The sequence below is a fragment of the Lepisma saccharinum genome, chromosome 26 (genome assembly GCF_977018435.1).
Source record: "Lepisma saccharinum chromosome 26, izLepSacc3.1, whole genome shotgun sequence".
Lineage (NCBI taxonomy): Eukaryota > Metazoa > Arthropoda > Insecta > Zygentoma > Lepismatidae > Lepisma > Lepisma saccharinum.
The window spans coordinates 17,256,386-17,284,058 of NC_139254.1; the positions used below are offsets into that span (position 1 = coordinate 17,256,386).

The window sequence follows — 27,673 nt, forward strand, 5'->3', positions numbered from 1 at the left end:
TTTTAAGTTGTGCAGAAGATGCTTAACTGTATTTGATGGTAGAAAAATGGTGAAAGGGGTTCGAGAAGAGAATGCAGAAATTGCCAAAAACAAGTTAATTGAGCATCTGAAATACTGTGGGAACCATAAACCTGTTCATATGGTGATGCCCAATCCAAGTGAAAATTGCAAATTCAAAAAGTTTGAAGCCTTGTTGGAACACCCAGTATATATTGTCTGTGATTTTGAATCGAACCTCAAACCTATTGCATTTTGTAGCCCAGATCCTGAAGAATCTTCAAGTACACCATACCAGCGACATGAACCTTCCAGCTTTTGTTGTGTGGTTATACGGGATGGTGTTGTTATTAAAGAATATTCATACATGGGACCAAATGCCATCAAAATATTTGCACATAGAATAGAAAATGTGTGTCGTGACATAGCATCTAACATCTTATTAATATCAAAGCCTATGTTGCCTTTAACAGAGGAACAGATTGAAGATTTCAACAATGCAGAAAAATGCCCGGTATGTGATTCTGAATTTTCAGATACAAATATCAAGGTTCATCACCATTCTCATACAGATGGTAAATTCTTAATGGCCCTGTGTAATAGCTGCAATATTAAGATCAAGAGACAAAATTTATCCCCATATTTTGCCATGGTGCATCCAATTATGATTTTCATCATTTGATCAGGTACGAGGGGTTTGAGAAGCAGAATTTAAATATTTTAGCTGAAAATGATGAGAAATATATATCTATTAGCAAGATAATTAAAGTTGATGGTGTTCCTATTCACATAAGATTTCTTGATTCTTACAGATTTTTACCTGCTAGCCTGGCTACACTGGGCACTCAATTACCTGATGATCAATTCAAAATCACACGTGCATCGTTTCCAAATCTGGACCTGAAATTAATTAGGCGGAAGGGTGTATATCCATATGACTATGTCACAGATTTTTCTAATTTGATGAGTGTTCCTTGCCACCACAAGAAGAGTTTTACAGCAGAATCAGAGGATCTGGAATCAGTGATGAAGATTATCACCATGCCCACTTGATGTGGAACAAGTTAAAATGCAAGACATTTGGTGATTATCACATGGCATATTTAAAACTTGATGTGACCCTCTCAGCTGATATATTTCAGGCATTCAGAAAATCTTCCATGCAAAATTATGGACTGGATCCAGTATATTTTTACAGTGCCCCGGGCCTAGCATGGGCCGCAACGTTTTTGAACACTAAAATGCAATTGGATCTGATCCACGATCAAGATATGTATCTGTTTATGGAGAAATGTATAAGAGGAGGGATGGTGCAATGTTCCCAGAGATATGCCAGAGCAAATAACAAGCATATTATGCTGCCTGATTATGATCCAGCACGGCCATCAAATTATATACTGTATGTAGATGCAAACAGCCTTTATGGTCATGCCATGATGCAAAAACTGCCATATGCAGGGCTTGAGTGGGTTGAAAATTTCAATATTGAAGATCTTAAGGACTTTGATGACAGTGACTATGGCCTCTTCTTAGAGGTTGATCTAACAATTCCTGATGATTTGCACAATAAATTTCTGATCTGCCCCCAATTCCCGAGGTTCAGTGCTCACCTGGCTCTAAACAGAAGAAGCTCATGATGACACTGGAGCCGAAACAGGGTTATGTTACATATTACAAAAACCTCCAGTTCCTGATGAAACATGGTGTTCAAGTGAACAAAGTTGGAAAAGTTTTGAGGTTCAGGCACTCAAAATGGTTGAAACCATACATTGATACAAACACAGAGCTTCGAACATCTGCAAAGAGCCAATTTGATAAGGGCTTGTTTAAATTGATGGTGAATTCTGTATATGGCAAAACTATTGAAAATGTCAGAAAACATACCGATGTTAAAATAATTACTGACCCCAGCCTGAGCAAAAAATTGGTTGCAAAGCCTAATTTCAATTACAGAAGAATTTATGATGAGCACATGGCACTTTTCAACATGAAGAAAACAAAGATTAAGTTTGATAAACCTATTTATGAAGGGGCTGCAATATTTTAATGGTCCAAATTACATATGTTAACATTGTATTATGATGTGCTGAAACCTTTTTATGGTGATCGTGTAAAATTGATGTACATGGATACGGATAGTTTTATTCTTGATATTCAAACAGAAGATGTTTATCAAGATATTGCACAGTCTGAATTGTTTCAATACTTTGATACCAGTGAACATACAATAATTCAACCCCACAACAAAAAGGTGCCTGGGAAGTTAAAAGATGAGACACTTGGTGATGTTATTGTGGCATTTGCTGGGTTAAGTGCCAAGATGTACACCTTTAAAACATGTAGTACTGTTGTCAAAAAGGCCAAGGGCATTAGCAAAGTAACTGTTGAAAAAGATCTCCAATTTGAAGATTATGAAAATTGCATCAAATCCCAGAATTCAATCAGAACATCAGAATCCAGAATTCAGAGTGTGGATCACTTATTGACTTCAAATATTGTAAGAAAAGTAGCTCTGGACCCACATGATGATAAGAGATGCATTTTATCATGTGGCATACATACTCTACCATGGGGGCATTGTGATTTGAAAAATGGCAAACAATGCCCAATTACAGAGCATGATTTGAAATAAATAAACATGCCTATGAACTTATTTGGGTTCAAAAAACAGGCTATTATGACCTGCCAACACCACAACCCTCTTCTGATATGCTGTCTAAACTGAGTGGCTTGTTAATTATTCATCTGAACAGCATACTTACAGATGTTGATGATGAAACAGGCAAAATATTGTACATATTTAACAATAATTTAAATCATTACCAATTACCTGTAGGTGGTCAATTGCAATTTATTACAACCCCTGAGGGTGATGTTAAGATTTCAGTAGGGAGAAATATTTATAGAATCAAGCACTCAAACATGATTTCTGGCACTGTATATACTGTTTCTGCTGGTGACTGCTTATATATTGAGGTCCCTGGGTCATATGACAAGCTTATACCCTTTTTTATAGAATTAAGAATCAGATACTCTATAATAAATAACCACTAAAACAAAAATGCCTAATGATATATTTGGCCATACAAGACATGAAGATCACAGTGATGAGATTCTGATGCTTGATGTCAGAGTCAAGAAATTAAGAAGTGATTTACAAGCTTTACAAACCACACTCAATGCCAGTCTTCAACTAGAAATTACAAATTTACAATCACAATGCATGGACCCTCTTCTTAAAATTGATTCTGAACTCAAATTGTTGCTTCAGAAATATACTGACCTGGCCACATTGGATAATTTTCAAAGTTTAGAAGAAGCTGTAGCAGCTCTTCAAGCCAAATTTAAGACCCAGGCTAACAACTCTGAGCAATTGAAACAACAATTGGAAGAGCAGATAAATAATGTCCAGGCACAGCTCCAAACAATTGTTAAAAGCATAAAATCACAAGAAGATTTTGATCTAGTGATTTCCACTCTAAAGGAACAGATTCAATCACTCCAAATACCTAATCTGGACCCTCTGAACAATGCCATAGCCGAGGTTAAAGAAAAAATTGAGACACTTGAAAATTTTATGAACAACTTGCCATCTTCTGATGCTTTGAATGCAATAACTCGGAGTGTAGCAAATATTAAGCTGCAACTTGAAACATATGAAGATTTTGGAAAAATTCAAAGTTCCATAACCCATCTTGAAGGTACAATAGCAGCAGTGCAAAATGATTTGGCAAATGTACTAGAATCCCGATTGCCTGGAATTGTAGATACCCTTGTCAGTGTCCAGCAACAAATCACAAAGCTTGAAAACCTCAACACCGAATCTGAGCTATCTCATTTTCATCACTTGATCGATGATATCCAAACAAAGCTTGAAATTTTACAACAATCAACACCCTCTCAGGCAGATATAGCCCTGCTCCAAAATGCTATGCAAAATGTGGCTGATGCTTCTGAATTAAACAATGTGAAATTGGCACTTGAATTTTTGCAGAATACAGTATCAAATCTTCCTACATTACAGGAACTTAAAAATATTAAGAGAGCAGTGAATAGGATATTGATATCTTCTGATTTCAATATCCTATTCACTGCTCTCTTAATATTTTTAAGTTCCTGTGATGTAGGAAGATTTGATACTGTATTCTGCAAAAATTCAAGTGCCAATTTCACATTGTTTAATTCAGAAGCATCAGCCACATTTTGCATAGCATTTTGGAGCAGGGCTATATCTGCCTGAGAGGGTGTTGATTGTTGTAAAATTTCAAGCTTTGTTTGGATATCATCGATCAAGTGATGAAAATGAGATAGCTCAGATTCGGTGTTGAGGTTTTCAAGCTTTGTGATTTGTTGCTGGACACTGACAAGGGTATCTACAATTCCAGGCAATCGGGATTCTAGTACATTTGCCAAATCATTTTGCACTGCTGCTATTGTACCTTCAAGATGGGTTATGGAACTTTGAATTTTTCCAAAATCTTCATATGTTTCAAGTTGCAGCTTAATATTTGCTACACTCCGAGTTATTGCATTCAAAGCATCAGAAGATGGCAAGTTGTTCATAAAATTTTCAAGTGTCTCAATTTTTTCTTTAACCTCGGCTATGGCATTGTTCAGAGGGTCCAGATTAGGTATTTGGAGTGATTGAATCTGTTCCTTTAGAGTGGAAATCACTAGATCAAAATCTTCTTGTGATTTTATGCTTTTAACAATTGTTTGGAGCTGTGCCTGGACATTATTTATCTGCTCTTCCAATTGTTGTTTCAATTGCTCAGAGTTGTTAGCCTGGGTCTTAAATTTGGCTTGAAGAGCTGCTACAGCTTCTTCTAAACTTTGAAAATTATCCAATGTGGCCAGGTCAGTATATTTCTGAAGCAACAATTTGAGTTCAGAATCAATTTTAAGAAGAGGGTCCATGCATTGTGATTGTAAATTTGTAATTTCTAGTTGAAGACTGGCATTGAGTGTGGTTTGTAAAGCTTGTAAATCACTTCTTAATTTCTTGACTCTGACATCAAGCATCAGAATCTCATCACTGTGATCTTCATGTCTTGTATGGCCAAATATATCATTAGGCATTTTTGTTTTAGTGGTTATTTATTATAGAGTATCTGATTCTTAATTCTATAAAAAAGGGTATAAGCTTGTCATATGACCCAGGGACCTCAATATATAAGCAGTCACCAGCAGAAACAGTATATACAGTGCCAGAAATCATGTTTGAGTGCTTGATTCTATAAATATTTCTCCCTACTGAAATCTTAACATCACCCTCAGGGGTTGTAATAAATTGCAATTGACCACCTACAGGTAATTGGTAATGATTTAAATTATTGTTAAATATGTACAATATTTTGCCTGTTTCATCATCAACATCTGTAAGTATGCTGTTCAGATGAATAATTAACAAGCCACTCAGTTTAGACAGCATATCAGAAGAGGGTTGTGGTGTTGGCAGGTCCATAATAGCCTGTTTTTTGAACCCAAATAAGTTCATAGGCATGTTTATTTATTTCAAATCATGCTCTGTAATTGGGCATTGTTTGCCATTTTTCAAATCACAATGCCCCCATGGTAGAGTATGTATGCCACATGATAAAATGCATCTCTTATCATCATGTGGGTCCAGAGCTACTTTTCTTACAATATTTGAAGTCAATAAGTGATCCACACTCTGAATTCTGGATTCTGATGTTCTGATTGAATTCTGGGATTTGATGCAATTTTCATAATCTTCAAATTGGAGATCTTTTTCAACAGTTACTTTGCTAATGCCCTTGGCCTTTTTGACAACAGTACTACATGTTTTAAAGGTGTACATCTTGGAACTTAACCCAGCAAATTTCACAATAACATCACCAAGTGTTTCATCTTTTAACTTGCCAGGCACCTTTTTGTTGTGGGGTTGAATTATTGTATGTTCACTGGTATCAAAATATTGAAACAATTCAGGCTGTGACATATCTTGATAAACATCTTCTGTTTGAATATCAAGAATAAAACTATCCGTGTCCATGTACATCAATTTTACACGATCACCATAAAAAGGTTTCAGCACATCATAATACAATGTTAACATATGTAATTTGGACGATTCCAATATTGCAGCCCCTTCATAAATAGGTTTATCAAACTTAATCTTTGTTTTCTTCATGTTGAAAAGTGCCATGTGCTCATCATAAATTCTTCTGTAATTGAAATTAGGCTTTGCAACCAATTTTTTGCTCAGATTGGGGTCAGTAATTATTTTAACATCGGTATGTTTTCTGACATTTTCAATAGTTTTGCCATATACAGAATTCACCATCAATTTAAACAAGCTCTTATCAAATTGGCTCTTTGCAGATGTTCGAAGCTCCGTGTTTGTATCAATGTATGACTTCAACCATGTTGAGTGCCTGAACCTCAAAACTTTGCCAACTTTGGTCATAGAACACCATGTTTCATCAGGAACTGGAGGTTTTTGTAATATGTAACATAACCCTGTTTCGGCTCCAGTGTCATCATGAGCTTCTTCTGTTTAGAGCCAGGTGAGCACTGAACCTCGGGAATTGGGGGCAGATCAGAAAATTTATTGTGCAAATCATCAGGAATTGTCAGATCAACCTCTAAGAAGAGGCCATAGTCACTGTCATCAAAGTCCTTAAGATCTTCAATATTGAAATTTTCAACCCACTCAAGCCCTGCATATGGCAGTTTTTGCATCATGGCATGACCATAAAGGCTGTTTGCATCTACATACAGTATATAATTTGATGGCCGTGCTGGATCATAATCAGGCAGCATAATATGCTTGTTATTTGCTCTGGCATATCTCTGGGAACATTGCACCATCCCTCCTCTTATACATTTCTCCATAAACAGATACATATCTTGATCGTGGATCAGATCCAATTGCATTTTAGTGTTCGAAAACGTTGCGGCCCATGCTAGGCCCGGGGCACTGTAAAAATATACTGGATCCAGTCCATAATTTTGCATGGAAGATTTTCTGAATGCCTGAAATATATCAGCTGAGAGGGTCACATCAAGTTTTAAATATGCCATGTGATAATCACCAAATGTCTTGCATTTTAACTTGAACCACATCAAGTGGGCATGGTGATAATCTTCATCACTGATTCCAGATCCTCTGATTCTGCTGTAAAACTCTTCTTGTGGTGGCAAGGAACACTCATCAAATTTAGAAAAATCTGTGACATAGTCATATGGATATACACCCTTCCGCCTAATTAATTTCAGGTCCAGATTTGGAAACGATGCACGTGTGATTTTGAATTGATCATCAGGTAATTGAGTGCCCAGTGTAGCCAGGCTAGCAGGTAAAAATCTGTAAGAATCAAGAAATCTTATGTGAATAGGAACACCATCAACTTTAATTATCTTGCTAATAGATATATATTTCTCATCATTTTCAGCTAAAATATTTAAATTCTGCTTCTCAAACCCCTCGTACCTGATCAAATGATGAAAATCATAATTGGATGCACCATGGCAAAATATGGGGATAAATTTTGGTCTCTTGATCTTAATATTGCAGCTATTACACAGGGCCATTAAGAATTTACCATCTGTATGAGAATGGTGATGAACCTTGATATTTGTATCTGAAAATTCAGAATCACATACCGGGCATTTTTCTGCATTGTTGAAATCTTCAATCTGTTCCTCTGTTAAAGGCAACATAGGCTTTGATATTAATAAGATGTTAGATGCTATGTCACGACACACATTTTCTATTCTATGTGCAAATATTTTGATGGCATTTGGTCCCATGTATGAATATTCTTTAATAACAACACCATCCCGTATAACCACACAACAAAAGCTGGAAGGTTCATGTCGCTGGTATGGTGTACTTGAAGATTCTTCAGGATCTGGGCTACAAAATGCAATAGGTTTGAGGTTCGATTCAAAATCACAGACAATATATACTGGGTGTTCCAACAAGGCTTCAAACTTTTTGAATTTGCAATTTTCACTTGGATTGGGCATCACCATATGAACAGGTTTATGGTTCCCACAGTATTTCAGATGCTCAATTAACTTGTTTTTGGCAATTTCTGCATTCTCTTCTCGAACCCCTTTCACCATTTTTCTACCATCAAATACAGTTAAGCATCTTCTGCACAACTTAAATATTTTTTTATATTTGTCTAGTTGTGTTCTCACTAAAGCTTGAAGATTATGTATCAGAGTGTAATGATATGTGCCATCCCCTTCAATTAAGAGCAAATCAATCGGAATAGCAGATTCATCATCAAGTGTACTGATTCTGAGAGGTGCTATCGGGCAATTGCCAGTGGAACAAATAAATACATTAATAGATAATTGCTTGCCATTGATGTGCCTGGCCTTTTTTTCAAATTTATCAATATTCTGAACAGACATTGGATATTCTAAACCCTCCATTGCATCGTCAAAAAAATGTTCATGTTGTTTGTAATAACTTATTCTCTCTGGATGCCTTGAAACTGGATACAAAGCAGCTAATATACACCACAAAAAGCATTTCTGGTCGGTATTTTCTATATTGACCACAGCTCTTCTGTTTTTAATATTAGCAGGTAATGGCAGATATGTAGAACCTTTTAATGGGCTGAATTCAGAAATATTAACATATAACTTGTGTGGAGAACCGCATAGGCTCCATCCAGACTCTTTTGCTGCAAATTCAGAGTGTTTAGTGTTCAGTTGATTTATCAAGCTGCTTATTATTTTGTCTGAATTTGAATTTGAATATACTGGTACAGTTTCTGTTATGTGGGGCTGTGTAAATTTTGTGCCATTTGGCTTCTTATATTGTACAAACAATTTGAGGGACAGCTTATAAGAGCCATTTTGTGCATTAAGAATTGCCTGGAGATCAGAATTTATACTGTTCAAAAAATTCTTAATGTCACATCTTGGTTCTGATACAAACCGGTAATCCCTTAATTGGCCGTTAAAACTGCTACGGATGGGTTCATAGCGTGGCTGCTTTGCAGGTCCAGCATTAATAGGTGCTTCGTGCCTTCTTTTGAGACCAGATGTGGATGGTTGTGTTGATGACTGTGCAGAGCAAGTATCTTTATGTGTATATGTGAAGTATTGCATGCTATATTTTTTATGGCATTTGGGGCATATTTTTGTGGGAGTTCTGTATTTGTCTGGGTTACAAATCTTTTGGTGCTTGGCCCAATTGGGGCTGGATATATTCTTATTGCACTGATTACAATATTTTTGATTCGGCATTTTTGTTGTTGTTTATTATATACAATTTCCTGGGATTCAAATCAAAATTCTATGCTGGATAAAAATATCAGGTGGCTTCAGCACTGTACTTTGTGTGTGTGTATGTATATATGTGAGTATACACTTAATATTTTTGGCTTTGGTATTTATATAAAATTTCTTGGGGTTCAAATCAAAACTCTATGCTTAATAAAAAATATCAGTTGGGTTCAGCAGTGTGTTTTGTGTGTGTGTGTGTGTGTGTGTGTGTGTGTGTGTGTGTGTGTGTGTGTGTGTGTGTGTGTAAATATGTTTGATATGAATAATAAAAAAATTCTGTATATTAAATCAAACAAATTTAATTTATACAAATCTGCTATATTTTTGTGTTTTTTTTTTTTAAAAAAATATGAGGAGCACTGCAACAACATACCCACACTTTTCAGCCACTCCCACAATACTAGCTGATATGTAATGCAAAAATTTTTTACCGTGAAAATACCTTAAAATATACAACATAAAAAACTACGACTCGCCCGGGTGATCCAGCTCCGCCATTTTCCATCTACTACTTACTACAAAAATGGCGGAGCTGGATCACCCGGATCGTCTGGATCGGAAGTAAATATGTGTGTGTGGGTTGGTATAGGTGGGTATGGGTGGGTGTGGATGGCTTATATGAGCATTTTTGGCCTAGTTTTAGGTATAGTCAAAACAATATCAAAAAAACATATTTTTGACAGGATTATGGACAACAATCTCTCAGAAGTACCTTTTGTAAGTGTAGCCTCATCAATCTGAGGGGGTCATACTTTCTCATGGAATCCATGAGGGCATTTTTACAAAAATCTTGGATTAGGCAAGGGTTCCACACTAGAGCAAAAAGCTCATATGCTCATGTTGAGCTTGTTTTAAGTATAGCAAATCTGCTGGAGGGGGTTCATACTTTCGTGGGTTTATCCCACCACAAACACCACTACTGTGATGTTCAGGATATTCGTTGCATGGGGGGGGGGTTAATTAATAAAATACCAATAACTATTTCTTGTATAATAATTTCTAGTCTTGCCCTATGTGGAATACCATTTTTGGCTGGATTTTATTCTAAGGATTTAATTTTGGAAATATTAAGTATATCTTCTTTTAATTTAGTAATATTTGTTTTATTATGAATTTCTACGGGCATAACCATAGCTTATAGTTTTCGATTAAATTATTATTTAGTTGGTAAATCTTATAGAGGTACATCATTTCAATTCTTTTCTGATGATGGGGGGTGAGGTATGTTTAAAGGCATATTAGGCTTATTATTGTTATCTGTTGTGGGTGGCTCTGGATTAATATGATTAGTTTTTCCTTCTGTTTTTGTTGTTATTATCCCCCTTAATTTGAAAATAGGGGCAGTTATTTTTATTTTATTGGGGGGTTGAATTGGATATAATATTACATCTTTTTTGTTCGAAGTTTATCCATTTTTTAATAATAAAATAATATACTATTTATTAGGAGAATATGATTTTTACCTTATTTATCCTCTGGTGGATTAATTGGTAGTTCATTTATTACTGGAGGGCTATATATTAAGGCTATTGATTATGGATGAAGTGAGCTTATGGGGGGGCAGGGAGTGTATAAATATATAAGGAGTGGTTCTTTAAATATTCAACTAATACATTCTAACTATTTTAATATTTATTTTATATTTTCATTTTTAATAGTAATTTTATTAATAATTTATGTGTGTTTATATAGCTTATAATAAAGCATAATATTGAAGTTATTAGGAAGAATAAAATAATTCTGTAAACATCTCTTGAACTTATTTAAAGTCCAGCTTTATCATGAAAAGATAATGTAACTTTATACTAAAGAAATAATGTGAAGAGTATTAATGGAATTTCACCACTAAGGATGGAAGTTAGCAGCCCCCACTTAATAATATACCCCTTAACTGAGGAGATAACCCTAATTTTATTATTAACATTAATATGCCGCCTTTCTTTGGCTTCAGTCAAGTAAGCAAGGGTAATATATACCAATTTATTCAGGTCGAACCTGATTGCTTTTGCTTCTTGCTTAGTAAAGTAAATTGAATTATTCAATACCTTTTGAATGCAACTCAAATGTTATTATTAACTATTACTCTAGCATGCTCATTCTAGTGATCCTTGGGTTCATTCATGATACAAACCTAAAAGTAAAATTAATAGGAATAGGAGTCTAACACATAGTCAATATATTAATTTTGAATTAGTAATAATAACTGTTATTGGTAATAGTAATACGATTTCTACATCAAAAATTTGAAAAATTACTGCAATTAGAAATTTTTTTATAGAGAATGGAATTCGTGCTGAGGATTTTGGGTCAAATCCACATTCAAACGGTGATCTTTTTTCTCGGTCTGTAATTATTTTTTTTGACGCGGCCGCCATATTGATTTTATTCAAATACTATTTATGCACAGATGGACTAATCGGGACCTATAATGGCGGGACAAAACAATTGGCCTCATTTAACTACCTAGAAAATCGAACCCGCAACCTATTCATTACCAGGCGACAACAATAACCACTAACAAAAGTCCGCCATATTGATTTTATTCAAACACTATTTATGCACAGATGGACTAATCGGGGACCTATAATGGCGGGACTAAACAATTGGCCTAATTTAACTACCTAGAGAATCGAACCCGCGACCTCTTCATTGCCAGGTGACAACATTAACCACTAACCCAACTCGATTTTCGAACTCAACCATTTTGTTGCCTTTATTTACACACAGGCTAATCGAGACCATTCAATATTGACATCGTCGCCTTGTAATCAAGGGGTCCCATGTTCGATACTCGGTGGAGGCACATAGTGGTCCGAATCACCACTTTTCAACTGTAGCTCCAATCCTGATTAGTTTTGCCGTGCATAAAACGGACTTAAAAAAAACTAAATCAATCTATCAATCAATCAATATTGACTCTACCAGGAATCGAACCCTCGATGCCTCTTGTTTTACAGAGCAATAACCTTAGCCGCTAAGCTTTCGGGGTAAAGCACCTTCGGCGCCATCTTTAAATCATTTCTTCATGTCTTTGAATCATACGCAATGGTTGCGCGCGCATTTCCTCCACACACACACAAACATACGTACGTGTTAGGTTAGCATACATCAAGAAACAACGTGACAAATCCATTGACCCCCCTCCCCCACCGCTTCCGATGCCTTCAACGTGATCAGACACGTTCTGCTGACTCAACAATAAAATCGCTCGTACCCCGCTACACCGGATGTAACATAACACCAGTCGCATCGAATTTTTGCTGACGCGTAGGAACGAAGTGCTGCCTCTCTACTATAGGTTCTAAACAGGGGCGTGTCCCTTATATCTCTGGAGCAAGCGAACGAAAACAAGGCTCCGCCGCTGAACACGTGACAGGGAGAAAGAGGGGACGGGATTGGGTGGAGGGGAGAAAAATTACTTCCGTTACCAGCCTTTGCAGCAGCGTGTACTGCTTCGCTCACACACTCTATCCCCCCTTCCATGCAGCTATATGCGCGGCCTTGCTCCAGAGATATCGGAACAGAGTATAGTGTGGGTTCAGATTCACCGAAAATCACTATATTAACAGTTGGGCTGAAAAGTTCGTAGGCTAACATAGTAAAAAATATTTTTTTGACAAAATTCGATTTTATTATTCAATATAGTTGCCTTCGAGGACGATACAACGATAATAGCGGTCATACAATTTTTCGATGCCATTTTTATAGTACGATTTCTCTTTAGCCTCAAAATAGGCCTCAGTTTCGGCGATTACCTCTTCATCAGTGCTAAATTTCTTTCCAGCGAGCATTCTTTTAAGGTCTGCAAACAGGAAAAAGTCACTGGGGGCCAGATCTGGAGAATATGGTGGATGGGGAAGCAATTTTATTACGGTTGAATATCGCTAAACATTGCTCCGAATCATCAAAACGTTGTTGCTTTTGATCGATTGTGAGCACGCGCGGCACCCATTTTGCACACAGCTTTCGCATGTTCAAATATTCATGCACAATATGTCCAACACGTTCCTTTGTTATTTTTAAAGTCTCAGCTATCTCGATCAACTTTACTTTACGATCATTTAAAATTATTTTGTGGACTTTTTTGATGTTTTCGTCGGTAACAGCCTCTTTGGGGCGTCCACTGCGTGCATCGTCTTCGATGCTCATTTCGCCTCGTTTAAATTTAGCAAACCACTTCTCAACGGTTGATTTTCCTGGTGCAAAGTCCGAATAATGTTTATCAAGCCAAGCCTTGGCTTCAACAGTCTTTTTTTTCGCCAAAAAGCAATGCTTTATTAACACACGAAATTCTTTTTTATCCATTTTTTCATAATAAGGAAAGCTGCTTCACTCACAATGCTATATCTCACGAACTAAGGCTGTGTCCAAAAGGTACAAAGTACATACTTGAAGTACAGTCTTGACGGAAGTGACGTCACACAGTACAGTTCGAAAGCGCCAAGCAAACGAGTGTACAAGACCAGAGGACGCAGGACACGAGCGGTGCACACTTGCGATCTGTGCTTGCTTTTAATTTGTTAAAAAAATGGACGTCTGAAGTCAATCAGCTGGTAGTTGTAGTTCTTCCATTGTGTGGAAATGTAAGTAAACAAGTTTTTAAAATACTACGTAATTTTATTTATTGGTTTTATTCATATATGCGTGGTTTCTTTCTCCTATAGTGAGAAGGTGTTTAAAAGTGAGAAAACAATTTATTTTCCCGCGATCGTAAACCATGTTGCGGAATGTGTGAAAATTAATTTGAAAGAGCAAATTTCTTTCATATTTCTATAATTAATAACGTGCTGTGTTATATAAACTGCACGCAGAGTCATGTGTGTGTTGTTCACGGAAAACAAGAGTGGCACATACAGTCGATGTTTGATAATTTTAGTTTCGAAGCAACTTTTGTTGCATTCCTCACTTGTGTTGGCGCTGCAGTCGAAGTGCAGTTCGAAAGCTTTCCGCTTTCAGGCTTCAAGACTGCACTGCGAGTATGCTCTCGAAGTATGCTCGCTTCAAGTATGGTCTTGCAGCTTTCGGACACAGCCTAATTATCCGGCAGCTGTGAAATTTATACACGTATCTTTTGAAGGTTAGTACTAAGTAAAAATCACATGGATTTAATTCTAGTAACGCCATCTATGAGTCAGCCTACGAACTTTTCAGCCCAACTGTTAGAACAATTCCAGCTTCTGTGGCACAAAGGCTCTGTCCGAAAGGTACAAAGTACAGACTTGAAGTATGGTCTTGGCGGAAGTGACGTCACCTAGTACAGTTCGAAAGCGCCGCCAAGAACAGAAGTACGCAAGTACACAGCGTGCAGTACAGATGGTTGGTGACTAGGTCACGTGGTTTCCACACTCGTTCTTCATTTGTTTAAAATCACGGAGGTAGAAAGCGAGCAGCACAGGTAGATAGATATACGTTATTGGCCAGCAAGTTGTTGGTTATAGTTCTTCTAATGTGTGGAAATGTATGTGTACGAGCATTTTAAAATGCTATGTGATTTCTATTGTGAAAAAACAAGTGTTTAAACGGCGAGGAAAACAACGAGTACTGAGTTTTATCTACTGGTCGTATTTGGCGCTGCAGTCGAAGTGCAATTCGAAAGACAGCACTTCCAGTCCACTACTTGAAGACCGCACTCCAAGACCATACTCGGAGGTTGCTCGCTTCGAGTACGGTCTTTCACCTTTCGGACACGGCCTAAATTTCTCTGCAACTAAGCTAACGCATAAAATGCGCGAGTAACAAGTAATTTCCTGGAGAACTAAGTGAAAATACTTTATCTTTTGAAGAGAATAATATGGTTTAATAACGGCAATAAGATTTCTGTATACAAAATTTCTAAGCGAGATTATGAGATGGGGCTCATATGCTCCTTGCCCCACAGCCAGTGATGTGCGTCTACGTGTAAACAACGATAGTCTACATTCTACACGTAGACTATTTTATGCACGTAGATTACGTAATCTATGTAAACAACATGGCGAAAGGTGATAACTTAGCAAAGGGCGCCTTGGAATTAAAATAAAATTCTACTGCGTATCAGTTGCTGATGTGTGAGGAGAACTTTTCATACTCTTTCTTCCAAATTCGAACAATTTCTCACCTAGGAAAAGGACCTAATATAGGAAATATTCTAGTGTTTTATGGGAAAAAGACCACTCTTGCCTCACGAGTGCCATCTGTTGTTGTTTCTTGCATACTATTTATCTTCTTCCATAGTTGATAATAGAAGAGAAGAGAAATTTCGTTGCAAATAGGACTATTTTCATTTCGTTAGGAACCATTATAGTTGAAAATGTCACTTTCCTTTCATGAAACCCTTGAAAATTAATTTTAATGCACTTTAGATTGTCTACGTAGTCTATGTAAACTAAACCCAATGTAATCTACGCGTAGATTACGTGTAGACAACGCATGTAGACCAGTGGCGTATGCTGGTTCTAACGAGTGGGTAATCTCCAACCCTTGATCATCAAACTCCAAAAGTTTCCGTGCATTTTATATCAGGATCCATATGGGTCCAAAAGTTTCCGTGCATTTTATATCAGGATCCATATGGGATTTAGGAATATTTTGTGGGAATGTTTGTCTTATTGTGGCGACCACAATCAATTAATTCTCATTATTGCAGTTTAATATACGTGTAGAATTTCAAATAATAAAACAAGACAGTATTATAAAGCAAAATAAAAAAAAACTGTGAAATATAAAATGAAAGACATGCACTAGTGAAATAGAAACCCTCATTATTAATTTAAGTGCAAAATTCAACTTACTCCAGGACTCAGAATGAAATTCCCTATGAATGATAAAAAAAAATCACTTTCCGAGCTCCAAATTCCCTGCGATGACAGGTTTAAAAGTTCGAATCAGTGCAGGCCTGAGCCAGAAATTTATTTCGGGGTGGGGGTGGAGAGGAGGGTATTAGCAGCCGCCACATAAAGTTGAAAAAGTGGGGGTAGAAGTTCTGAAGATAAATCTCAGATAATTACAACGTATTATGCAAGGTGTTTAATCTGCAAATGAAGTAAAATTAATTACCACTGTACACTTTTTAAATTAGATATATGAATGATTTCGGGGAGGGGATTTCAGCTCCCCGAGTCCTCCACCTGGCTGCGTGCCTGATGTGTTTGTTCCTTATATGTTTTAGTCGTTCATCTTCATCACTGTTAATCTAAAAAGGTGGAATAGTAACTTAAATAAACTAAAATATATGTAATTTATTTATATCTTTTCCTTTAAAAAATATTCAGTTACGTGAAGGAAGTACTCTCGCTGCTTTTGAAGATTAGAGAGAAGAAACAATCAATATTTTTGCAAATACAAGAATGGGGGGGAGTCAGCTTATAGGTGCATTAATTGCTTAAGTTTTGAATTTTAATTTAGTTTGCTTCATCTTCAATATTTAAGCATTTTCCTTTTGATAAATTTCTATGTAACAGACATCAGCAAGACAGAAGTAAATGTATAGTGAAAATTAGCGTAGAATTGGTTTGCCTATGTTATTCATATTTTCCTGTTCTTCGCACTTTACCGGGTATGTTTTCCCTATTTCCCTTACAGAAGGCAATTTGTGAACCCAAAATTCCCGTTCCTGAGAAATGTCCCTGCCATAAAAAACACAGTTTCTATGTTTAGCGACGACATAGTATTCGGGAAAGAATTGTGGAGGAGGGTTGTAGGAGGTCAATGGTCGCCAGCGGAGGGAAAAGCAAACTCTAGGGGTTGAGACCGGTGGACTCTCACCAGAAGGAGCTTACCCTGGCCACAGAATCAAGCAGAGTTTCCTCCCCCCTCTTTTCTTTCTCTTCCCTTCTCGCCAAGGGTTGCAAAGGAAGCGGGTGGAATGACGTCAGGGTGAGATTCCCTAACGTCATTCCACCGGCTGGAGAAAGGTTCCCGGATATTCAGCGGCAAACGGTTGGAAGCATTCGCGGCGCGCTGGAAGCAAAGAAATGTATGCATCGAAATTGGTTTGGAAGAATATTGCGAAGAAATCTATATATATTTTTTTTTTTAAAAAAAAGAAAGAAATACAGCCGGGTCATCTGCGATTACCTAGATGACCCAGAGTATACGCCGCTGATGTAGACGTAAACTTATAGTCTACGGTACATCACTGCCCACAGCGCGCATGCCTCTCTTACGTCACGATTCACGAACACTCCGTCCTTGGTAAAATCGCATGGCAAGTTTCAACTTGTCCCAACTAGAGGTTGTGGCAAGTTTACCTTGACCATAGTTGCAGATCGAATTTTGGGATTTGTGTATTCATAGGACTAGTTTGTGATATGTTCGAAGTTTTTCTAAAATAAATTTCTTTATAAAAGCGATCTGAGGAACGTTTTAGAAAGTTAATAATTTAAGTAACTCAGTTTCTACAATATTATTTTATTTTATAGCGCTCGTGACCAATTTGAATTAATGAGAGCAGCAGGTAGGTTGATGAAATATTTATCGATGTAGTGTGTGTGAGAATGTATTAGCGATTCTCAGCGATTTATAACCGTTTCCAACAAATTGATTTTGATTATATATTGTAAATAAGTAATTAACAATCACGCAGTTTCGGACTGTAAATGATTTCTGTCAAGTAATTATTATTTTTTGTGTTTTACTGCTTGTAAAGATACGTCCTTGCACTTGTATAAAATGTCAGACTTGGGGGAGAGTAATTCTAGTGACCCTCCAGTGTACATAGACTTACAAAACGTACACGACGTTATGTATGTTGATGACGATGAAATTACTGAAGAGAATGACTCTAACACCTATGAAGCAGTTACATTACAGGACATTCCAGTTTCGGTGCCGATGGAATGTAGAGATAAGTTACTCAACGAAAATTCTGATTCTGACATGGAGATTTGTTTTGAACAACAGCCTGCGTCGTTCTCGGCAATGGACAGTACGTTAAAAGAACACCAACAAAGGGAACTCACGGACAAGTTTCTCAATGGTGAATTAACTTTCAGTGAATATGCGGCTTTGATGGATGAAAATGATCTTGACTCTTTAGGGAAGCAAAGTAACGTATTGGATATTCCGTCTGGAAGTTCTGTGGAACCCACCGAACCATCTTCAATAGATGCCTTTGAAAGAGAACTGAAGGCTGCAAGGAAACAACAGTATCGTAGAAAAGGTTTTTCTTCTGGTAGACGTCGCAGAACACTGCCACAAGCACTACAAGGATTGATGGGGGAAGCAAATCTACGTTTTGCAAGAGGTGACCATGAAACTGCAATAAAAATGTGTATGGAAATAATCCGGCAAGTTCCAACTGCACCTGAACCATTTCAAACTTTAGCAACATTGTATGAAGAACTTGGGTCAGCAGATAAGTCATTGCAGTTTTCATTAATTGCTGCTCATTTGAGTCCACATGATGCAGAAGAATGGATACATTTAGCAGTGATGTCTCAAGAACAGAATAATGTAAAGCAAGCAATTACATGTTATGCAAAAGCAATTAATGCTGACCCTACTAATATTGATGTACACATAACACGTTGTAACCTTCTAGAAGAAATTGGTGAAAGAAAGGCTGCACTTAAGGGATACCAGAGAGTTCTTCAAATCATGAGACCAGATCAAGGTCAGACATGTTTACACCTTGCTAAAATGATTGCTAGAATGTTTCACGAGGGAGGAGAGTTAAACAAAGCGAAAGAAGCAATGGAGACAGCATTTGCAAAATGTCCAAATGATATTACTTCAGAAGATGTTAACCTGATGCTTGAACTTCTTCTGAGCCTAAAGGAATATGCCAGAAGTTTAGAAATACTACATAAGCATTGTGGTGTTGAAGTGGCCTTATCAGAAGATACAGATGACAGCACTACAGAAGCTGAAACAGTGAGGAGGGTTACTGTGTTGTCTTGTAAGCCACCAAGTACATTGCCGGTAGATTTGAAAGCTAAACTTGTAATAACATTGATACACTTGAAAGCACTTGACTTCACAGAAGATATTTTGAAGTCTTTACTACAAGAGAGCCCGGAAGACGTTGGTGATTTGTATTTAGATGTTGCCGAGGCCTTAATGTCCGTGAATAAGTACAAGGAAGCCATCTCTTTGCTTTCTCCATTGGTTGAATCTCAGAAATATAGTTTAGCAGCTGTTTGGCTACGCTATGCAGAATGCCTTCAGGTCTGTGAACAATTCCAGTCAGCTGTAGATGCTTACAAGATGGTCATTCAACTTGCACCACAGCATTTAGAGGCTCGGCTGTCCTTATCCGGACTGTTGCAACAGTTAGGTCGTTCGGAAGAGGCACTTACAGCCTTAATGCAAGATGCTGAACAAGATGTCTTGGATCCATCACTTTTGTACAAGCAGTGCCAGTTACTATTAGGCGAAAATCGCATGGATGAGTTCTTGGAAACAGGAAAATTGTTGTTCTCCAGGCACTTCAGGCACATTAGAGACATGGAAGAGACACGCATTCTTACGAGTTCACAGCGCTTGAGCAGGAAGAGTGAGTCACTGCGTGCCATGAGGAATTCAAGAGGCGATCTACAAGATGATGGCAGCCATAGCTTCTCAGATGGAAATGTACCACTTGACGGTGAGTGGAGTTTGTTTATATCATTGTGCAGATGGCTACTTACCGTACGTAGATACGACCAGCTGCAAAGAGTCACGTTCTCTGCTTTGGGTAGCGCACGTTTCCAAGGTGATGTCGAAAAGAGCAAAACGATTGACTTCTACAGTCTTTTGTCTTGTTTTTATAATGGTGATGGATTCAATGGCTATAATTTAGCCAGAGAATTGGTGCTGAAGGACATGAATAACAACAAGGCATGGAATCTTTTCAACCTCATAATTTCACGAGCCGATGATCAGAGACACAACAAGTTTTTGATGCGTCTCCTAACAAGAAACCAAGAGCACGTTGCGTTAAGACTACTGCATGCACACAATTGCCTCGTCGCGGGAACCTACAAGTACTCGCTGAGTGCTTATGCAACTGATTTTAAACTGAAGAAGACCCCACTTCTAGCTCTTTTGCTAGGCCTAACATTGGTCCACATGGCATGCCAGAAATTTTCAGCCAAGAAACATGCTTTGGTCACCCAGGCTCTAGCTTTTCTGGGTGAATATGAAGACTTGCGGGGAACGGAGTGCTATCATGAAATCCACTATAACATTGGAAGGGCATTTCACCAGCTTGGGATTTTACCGTCGGCAATTCATCACTACCGCAAGGTGCTTGAGTGGAAGTCTGATTTTGTCGAGGAGCATTCTCACTTGTTTGATTTGCGGTGTGAAACTGCTTTCAACTTGTATCTTATCTATTACAATTCTGGTGCAAGGGACATCGCAAGAAGCATTATTGATGAGTACATAGTAGTATAATTTTGCTTTCACACCATAAACTTTTTAACAATGAAATATTGGTGCTTTTTTTTAAATTATTTTTTTTAAAGTAGAACGTTAATTTGGTTGTTTGTCGACATGTACATATGGATTTTAGTGATTATCAAAGTGAATTTATGAACATAACAGACTTAGGAAATAGTGGATTTGAAGATCTGATTTGTCTACAAGAAGGACTTAACAATTATAGTAAGTGAAGTTTACTTTGAAACTTTGTTGAAATATTAGCTCTGTTAAATTTATGTACAAATTCAGTCAGAACTTATTTGAATAGAAGGTGGCTGTAAATATGGAAGGTAAAATGTAGAGATTTTTTTTGTTCGCAACAATACCATGTAACAGGAAACATGGACAACCATGTATTTACACAGTGTTAGTTTATTTTAATGCTCATTGTTATGCAGTTCTCACTGTCTAGTACACACACCATTATCTGGTAGGGTTGGTGTACATATAAATGACAGTCTGAAAGTGACAGATGTTAACTTTGCCATTTGTGCTATGTAAATGTTTTTTTCACTTATTCTACATCCGAAATCAATGTAAATAAATATATGTGACTTCTGAGAAACTCTATTCGTTGTTCCGTTGCCAGTTGTGCAGGAAACTATCAATTAGAACTATAGTGCATATGATAAAACCATACCACTTACAGTAGCTAACTGGGTATAATTTAACAATACAGGGAATTTCTCCAATTTGTTTGAAATTTCGGATACTTACTAATTTGGGTCTCCTAATCACGAATCTGCACTTAAAATTTGGCGCTCACGTATAGAAATTCCTGAATTATGGCTAGCCCCACGGACCATTGGCACGTGGTTAGGTTAGGCTAGGTTAGGTTAGGAAACATAGTTAAAAAATTTAGGGTAGTAGTAATATCAGGAATATATATATTTTGTTCTTTAAGTATTCGAAACGGAAAATCTTGCGATAAATAATGAGCAATTGTGCATTGTCGGTTGCGATGACTGGCCCTCTTATTTTGAAAGTTTGACACGTGAGCGCCAAATTTTAACTTCAGATTCGTGATTAGGAGCCCTAATTTAGTGAGTATGCCAAATTTCAAACAAAATGGAGAAATTACCAGTATTGTAAAATCGCTCCGCTAACTGCTATATTGAAGTTGAGTCAGGTGTACAACTAAGACCAATGTATTCATGGGCAAAAAACACCATATCTAACACTTGGGAAAGGAAATATTTATCAGAAATCACATTAAATTGGGCCTAGAATGTGTTACTGCACTTTTAATCTATTGTCAAAATTTTCTTCATGCATTCAAATTCCTGATGCTAAATGAGTTTGCAAATGGGCCCAAGTTCCTTTTGTTTTATTGCGATTTCATCATGCTACAAATGCAATTTTTACATGGTTCGATTTTTGATTTACGTCTGTTAACACATACTGCGGAGTTTTAGCGAATACTTAAGATTTTGTTCAATATTCGCTTTCGTGGTTAGGTTAGGCAGGTCAGGTTTAGTTCTCGTAGCATTAAAATAAAGGTCCTTAAATGCATTCTACTAAGGTTCCTATTCACTTCTACATTTATTCCCACTAGTCTACGATACTTACTCTCACTTGTCAACAGATAATGCCTTGCCTTTGCATAAGGTAATCTTTTAAGTTTTATTTTTCAACATAAATAACCTTTTTTTTTAATCCAAACAGTGCTTATTACTTAAAGAAGGTTCAAATTTCGTGTGACAATAATTTCCAAAATTCTACGATAATTAGTCTTTCTGCTAGGAGAATTTGAAAAAAATCATAAAACAATTGGAACTGTTACCCACAAGTGGCTTAGTGTTTTGACCTGATTCGATCACCAACAAGGATTCAAATTTGAAAGGAAATAATAGCCCGTTGTGCATTTCAGGAAGCCAGATTTAAATCGTAATGCAATATGATACATTGAGGCTTTGCCCTTGAAAGGGCTGTTGTAGTATAGGAATTTTTTTATTGTTTCTATAAATAGACTGTAATTTAGTAGAAAACTGTGGCCTAAAGTTCTGATTGTGTAATGTCCATATATGTTTATAGGTTAGGTTTGGGGTTTTTATCATGCTTGCACTTGCTTATGGTGTTACTCTTTATACTATATTTAGTAGCTTCCAATGGTTAGGTTTGAATGTTATAGTAAGTAAAGAAAGCTACAGACAGTGGTGACTTAGGATGTTAAGAGTGGGAAGTAATGAAATAAGAATATCCATTGATTTTTTGGTTGGGAAGTAAGTGGCTCCCCAGTTTTTCTCAAATTAATGAATGCACATTAGTACACATTGTTTAACAACATTTATTTTGTTTGACAGCATTCATTTTTTTTCTCTAATGCGCAACACAGTGTTTTCTGATTTATAAGTATAAAATGCATCATGAAATTCATAGCTAGGCATAAAGTGAAAGAAGTTGGACTGAGCCGATGCATTATCCACCAGTACCAGTGCTTGAACATTGTTGCACTAAATTATGCAAAGAATTACACTGGAATAGTACAATGGCTGTTATTTATCACAAAATACACTTTTTAACACTATACTCATGCAAAATAAGTGAAAATTTAGAATTTGCTTAATTTCAAGAATGACATGACTCCATTAATTGTGACATGTGAGATACCAAGAATGTGTGATCCAGTATCTGCACTGGTACAGTGGGATGCACAAGTATTGCTTGGCAATTTGTCCACGACTATTTTCGGTAATATTTCCCTTGCATCCTTGCAGTGGATGCCAGCTACTTGTTTAGAGTTTTGTTTGAATCCTCGAAGCCCCCATTGGCTAAACGAAGAGAATGGATATAGTTATGTCAATTTGTTTGGTAATACTTATGCATCCCACTGTACTTTCCAATACCGATACATATTTTTGGCAAATAGAAAAACAAGAATTTGGTACAAAAACTGCCAATTTTGGGGTCAAAAGCGGTAAATAAATTAAAATTTTGGTGTTTCAGCAGTGAAAAATTGGATCAAAAGTGGTATATAAAATGACATTTTGGTTTGAAAATTGTGAATATAATCCTAAATTTGATTTAAAAACTGTACTTATTGCACAAAATAAACCATATTCTGTCTAATAGCGCATTTATGTAGTTAACAGAGTATTAAGTTTATTCCTGCATTAAGGGGTCCATTTTTGCTTCTAAAATATTTACAACAGAATTAATCAATTTTCTGTGAATTGCATAACTCACAGGATAATTCAAACTTCAGAAACTGTTGCATCTGTAAATAAACTCTAAATGTTGTAGTTTATTTCGCATCATTTCATGACAAAACAGGGTAGGAAAATGCAACCCACACCTTTCAGCAACATGAAAAATTAACATTACAATGTGTTATTTCACATTTTATGTTTTGGTCAAAAAATGAAATATGCATGCCTCTACCGATTCCAGTTTGTATTGCTGATGTCAGTGCTTTAGTAAGGATATGTGTGTGGTTTAGCACTAGTTCCTGGACTATGTTATAGTGCTACGTTGATGTATTGATACTTAAGATAAAGCCCTAAATTAGATTCTTGTAATTTTTGTTTACAAACAATGGCCATATTCTTATTTTATTCTTCAGAACTTCCATGATTGTTGTACTATAATCACAGTAAATTTATGTAATGTTACTTTTTTATTATCCTTCTAGGTGTGGTTGAAAAATCAGAGGCATGATGGTGACTGTAGCCTCAAATATTCCTTTTAGAGATCTCTGTCATTTGTGTGAAAAAGTGAGTGTAGCCAACCGAGACAAGAAGAGGGAGTTTTTGAAAAAGTACAGGGATTATTTTCAGAATTACTTCAAAACCATCCACAAGGATGATCCAAATTCAGTAAGTGTATTTCTGCGTTGTTTCTTCACCGATGTTATTTTTTATATTTTTTCTCTCGATGCCAACTTGATTGTGTGGTGCATTTTGTTGACACATTCTTGTGATAATATGTACAGTCACCAGCAATAGGAATGGGACACCTGAAATACTCCTTTCCCTGCAAGGCATTGTGTGTTGCCTAACTCTATGCCAGTGGAAGAAGTTGCTATTAAAATTCACTTATCGCCACATAAATAGGCAACACACATAATGCCTTGCATGAAGCAATTTTTTCAGTGTCTAGGTGCTCCATTTTTATTGCTGTGACAGTATATTATTTTGTATTTTTCATAGATTATTTACTGTCAGTAATGCACCTCTTTTGGTCATTTGTGACAAACATGAATGATGAAATATGTAAATGAATGACCATATGCTTTGATTTGGACTTGAATGCAGTACTTTTCAGCCGTCCGAAAAGTTATGCAACCGAGATTTTGAACGTACATAACTTTTGTACAAAAAGCGATAGAGCCATGAAACTAAAGCTCGGTTTAGACGAAAGCATTTCCTTTAACATTTTTCCTAGCATAAATGCTATGTAAATGCTTCCAAAAATCTTATGGCAGATGGTATTTTACATGGAAGCATTTCATCTAAAATTTCGGTAATCTTTTGCGATTACAATGTATAACATATACAGCATGAAAGACACGTCAAGTTACACCATCTATGCCGAGTGCACGGTGTGTACAATTGAAACAACTAAAATATTCTTCCATATGTGCACAGTAAATGTTGTAAAGTATATATTTATGGAACACCATTGTTTTGTACCTAATATTGTTGTATGTGAAACATTTTTCGTCTCGGTTGAATAGTTATCGGCTTTTAAAAATGTGAAGTGATACATTGTTTACATCTTGCGTGGTCGCCATTACACCTGCACTCGTGACCTACAGCTGGGAAGGAATAACCTGGCAGTGACGTCACTCCCTGCTAAGTGAGCGTTGCCAACTGCTATGAAAGAAATCATGGCATGAGTAAGAGTACGAGCAGTAAAGATCGCGGTGCAAACTACCAATCTTCAATTTAATGTTAGCACTGCTAGATGAAATCGTCATAATAATAATATGATAAATAAATAAGTAAATAATAATACAAACATTAACATTAATTAATTAAACAATTGCTGAAAGAACATGTTATATATTATTGCGTAAGGCAAGCCAAAACAGGAAAGTGCAAAAAACTTCACTCAAAAATGATCGCCGCAAAGCAACGATGCTGTTTCGTTGAAGGAGTAGCTTCCTGCTGCATACGCTGTGCTTTTTAAATCTGAACCCTAATTTTCTCATGATCATACGCAACGACCAAGGCGAACCCTTAAAAATAATATTTTCTTGCAGTTCCTTCGTCAGTTTATCTACGGTGACAACAAAAAGCCTTCCATGTATAAATCATGGATTGTTCGGCGCACGACTGCTTCATAAAAAGAATCCAGATTTGTGACACGTTGCTGGGCATTCGGTCGGTTTTTGCCTGGCGTTGAAAAAGGTTTCTCCTTCAAAATTCTCCACACAGATATTCACTGACACCTGTCGCCACAGACGTTCTGTGAACAGCTGTTGTTTTGTTTTCATCGCAATCAAAGTACTTATGCACATTTATTTCTCTTGCATCGCTGTGCAAAGGCTTGCCTTTCTTTACGCCACCGCTCATTGTACAACAATGACAAAACCAGCAAAGAAAACTCGCTAACAAAGAAAACAAAATAGCCTCCAATCACTCGCTCGTAGCTGCGGTTTGTTTCGAAAGACTAATGTAGCAGTATGGGGGTTTGCACGCCTCCATCATCCCTCTCGGAATGCTTTCGATTGGTTTGCACGTCACCTTCTCATCCGCTCTTGTGAATGAGCCTTCGCTTCTGGGAGGAGAGGTAAAGATTGGAGATGACGTCACTGCCAAGTTATTCCTTTTGCGCTGTAGGATCGCTTCTGATTGGTTATGCTACAATAAATGCTTCAGAAATAAGATCGATCCTATCCTTGAGAAATGCCATAAGGTTTCTCACTTTAGATGGTAACATTTTAGTCATGGTGTAAATGTTAAGAAAAATGCTAAGGAAAATTCTTTCATCTAAAGTGGGCTTAACACTGGGTATTAACTTTGTTTATGTTGATACTTTTGTAACATTAAACAAGAAGAATCATGCTTTACATGAACGTTCAGTATGCATAAAATGTTACTGTGTAGAAAAAAGGGTTTTGTATGAAGATCAAAACAGCTGTGGAGTTGCTTGCAAAAATTTTTAATGTGTATCGATGGTCTCTGTGGCTATGTATTTAGTTGATAAAATAACAATAAATTTATATACATTTTAATGTACCAAGTGGGTTGGTTGGAATAGTTACTTTAGGGAAGTCGCGACTGAGGCCATTTTGGATCTGCTATATTTCATAACCCTAATCCTGGTAATTACAAATGTACTGTTTGAAGCTATTAGCCGCCTCAGTGTCATAAAGAGAACCTTACGTAAGAAAATCAACATACGTTCCAGCATCTCGTCGTAACAGATCATTCAACATTATTCAACTATGTACAATTCAAATCTTTTATGATCTCTTCTCAACATTTTTTAACTAGACAAGATTTACGATTGTCCTACTTTTCAATGAATATTAATAATCTATGCAGACCGTACGTTCAACGTTTAGTCATGAACCTAATTGCAATTATTATTTCCATGAAGCAATCCCAAAATTAAGATTAATTGGTGCTCTTACAAATTATGCTAAGGTTACGTCGTATTCATCCGTGGTACACTCAGGACACAAGTTTAGTTCTGATGCATATTCGTTCGTTATGTATATTTTGCCAACGTGGTCAGGCAATCAATTGCCACAATCATTCGCAAATGCCAAAATTTAAAAAAAACAAAAACTAGAGGGTACTAGAGAAACGTCGCATTTCATCACTTTTCATCAATCGCGACTACGTAATATTAACGAGTGGAACAAGATATTTTTTGATGTGACGTGCCAGATAACGATCGTACATCGGGTCACTCCACACTTGCAAATTCTGGGAAACAATGTGCAATCGTAAGTTCACAGTTCGAAATTCACTTCACTGAATAAGAATCAAATTACATACCTTAACAATTCAGAAACCTCAGTCTCTCGGGAAGTAACCACAATCTTGACATACTTCAAAATACACGTACG

General features: G+C 36.8%; 2 protein-coding genes across 5 annotated transcripts in view; both read left to right on the plus strand.

Annotated features, from left to right (window-relative positions):
- Nucleotides 1-17,466: 17,466 nt before the first annotated feature.
- LOC145979494 (DNA ligase 4-like) overlaps nucleotides 17,467-27,673 on the plus strand; it is a 63,008-nt gene continuing 52,801 nt past the window's right edge. For 2 of the 4 annotated variants that reach the window (XM_083112425.1, XM_083112427.1), the window contains exons 1-2: nucleotides 20,724-20,835; nucleotides 24,284-24,467. In XM_083112425.1, coding sequence (XP_082968551.1) covers nucleotides 24,306-24,467 — 162 coding nt within the window. In that variant the 5' untranslated portion in view covers nucleotides 20,724-20,835; nucleotides 24,284-24,305. Of the gene's footprint in view, nucleotides 17,705-20,723; nucleotides 20,836-24,283; nucleotides 24,468-27,673 lie in introns of those variants that run through there. The other 2 variants (XM_083112426.1, XM_083112428.1) reach the window with 2 other exon arrangements.
- Nucleotides 17,735-20,628, plus strand: LOC145979496 (general transcription factor 3C polypeptide 3-like). Its single transcript, XM_083112429.1, has one exon. It carries the CDS (start codon nucleotides 17,920-17,922, stop codon nucleotides 20,623-20,625), a length of 2,706 nt encoding a protein of 901 aa, XP_082968555.1. The 5' UTR covers nucleotides 17,735-17,919; the 3' UTR covers nucleotides 20,626-20,628.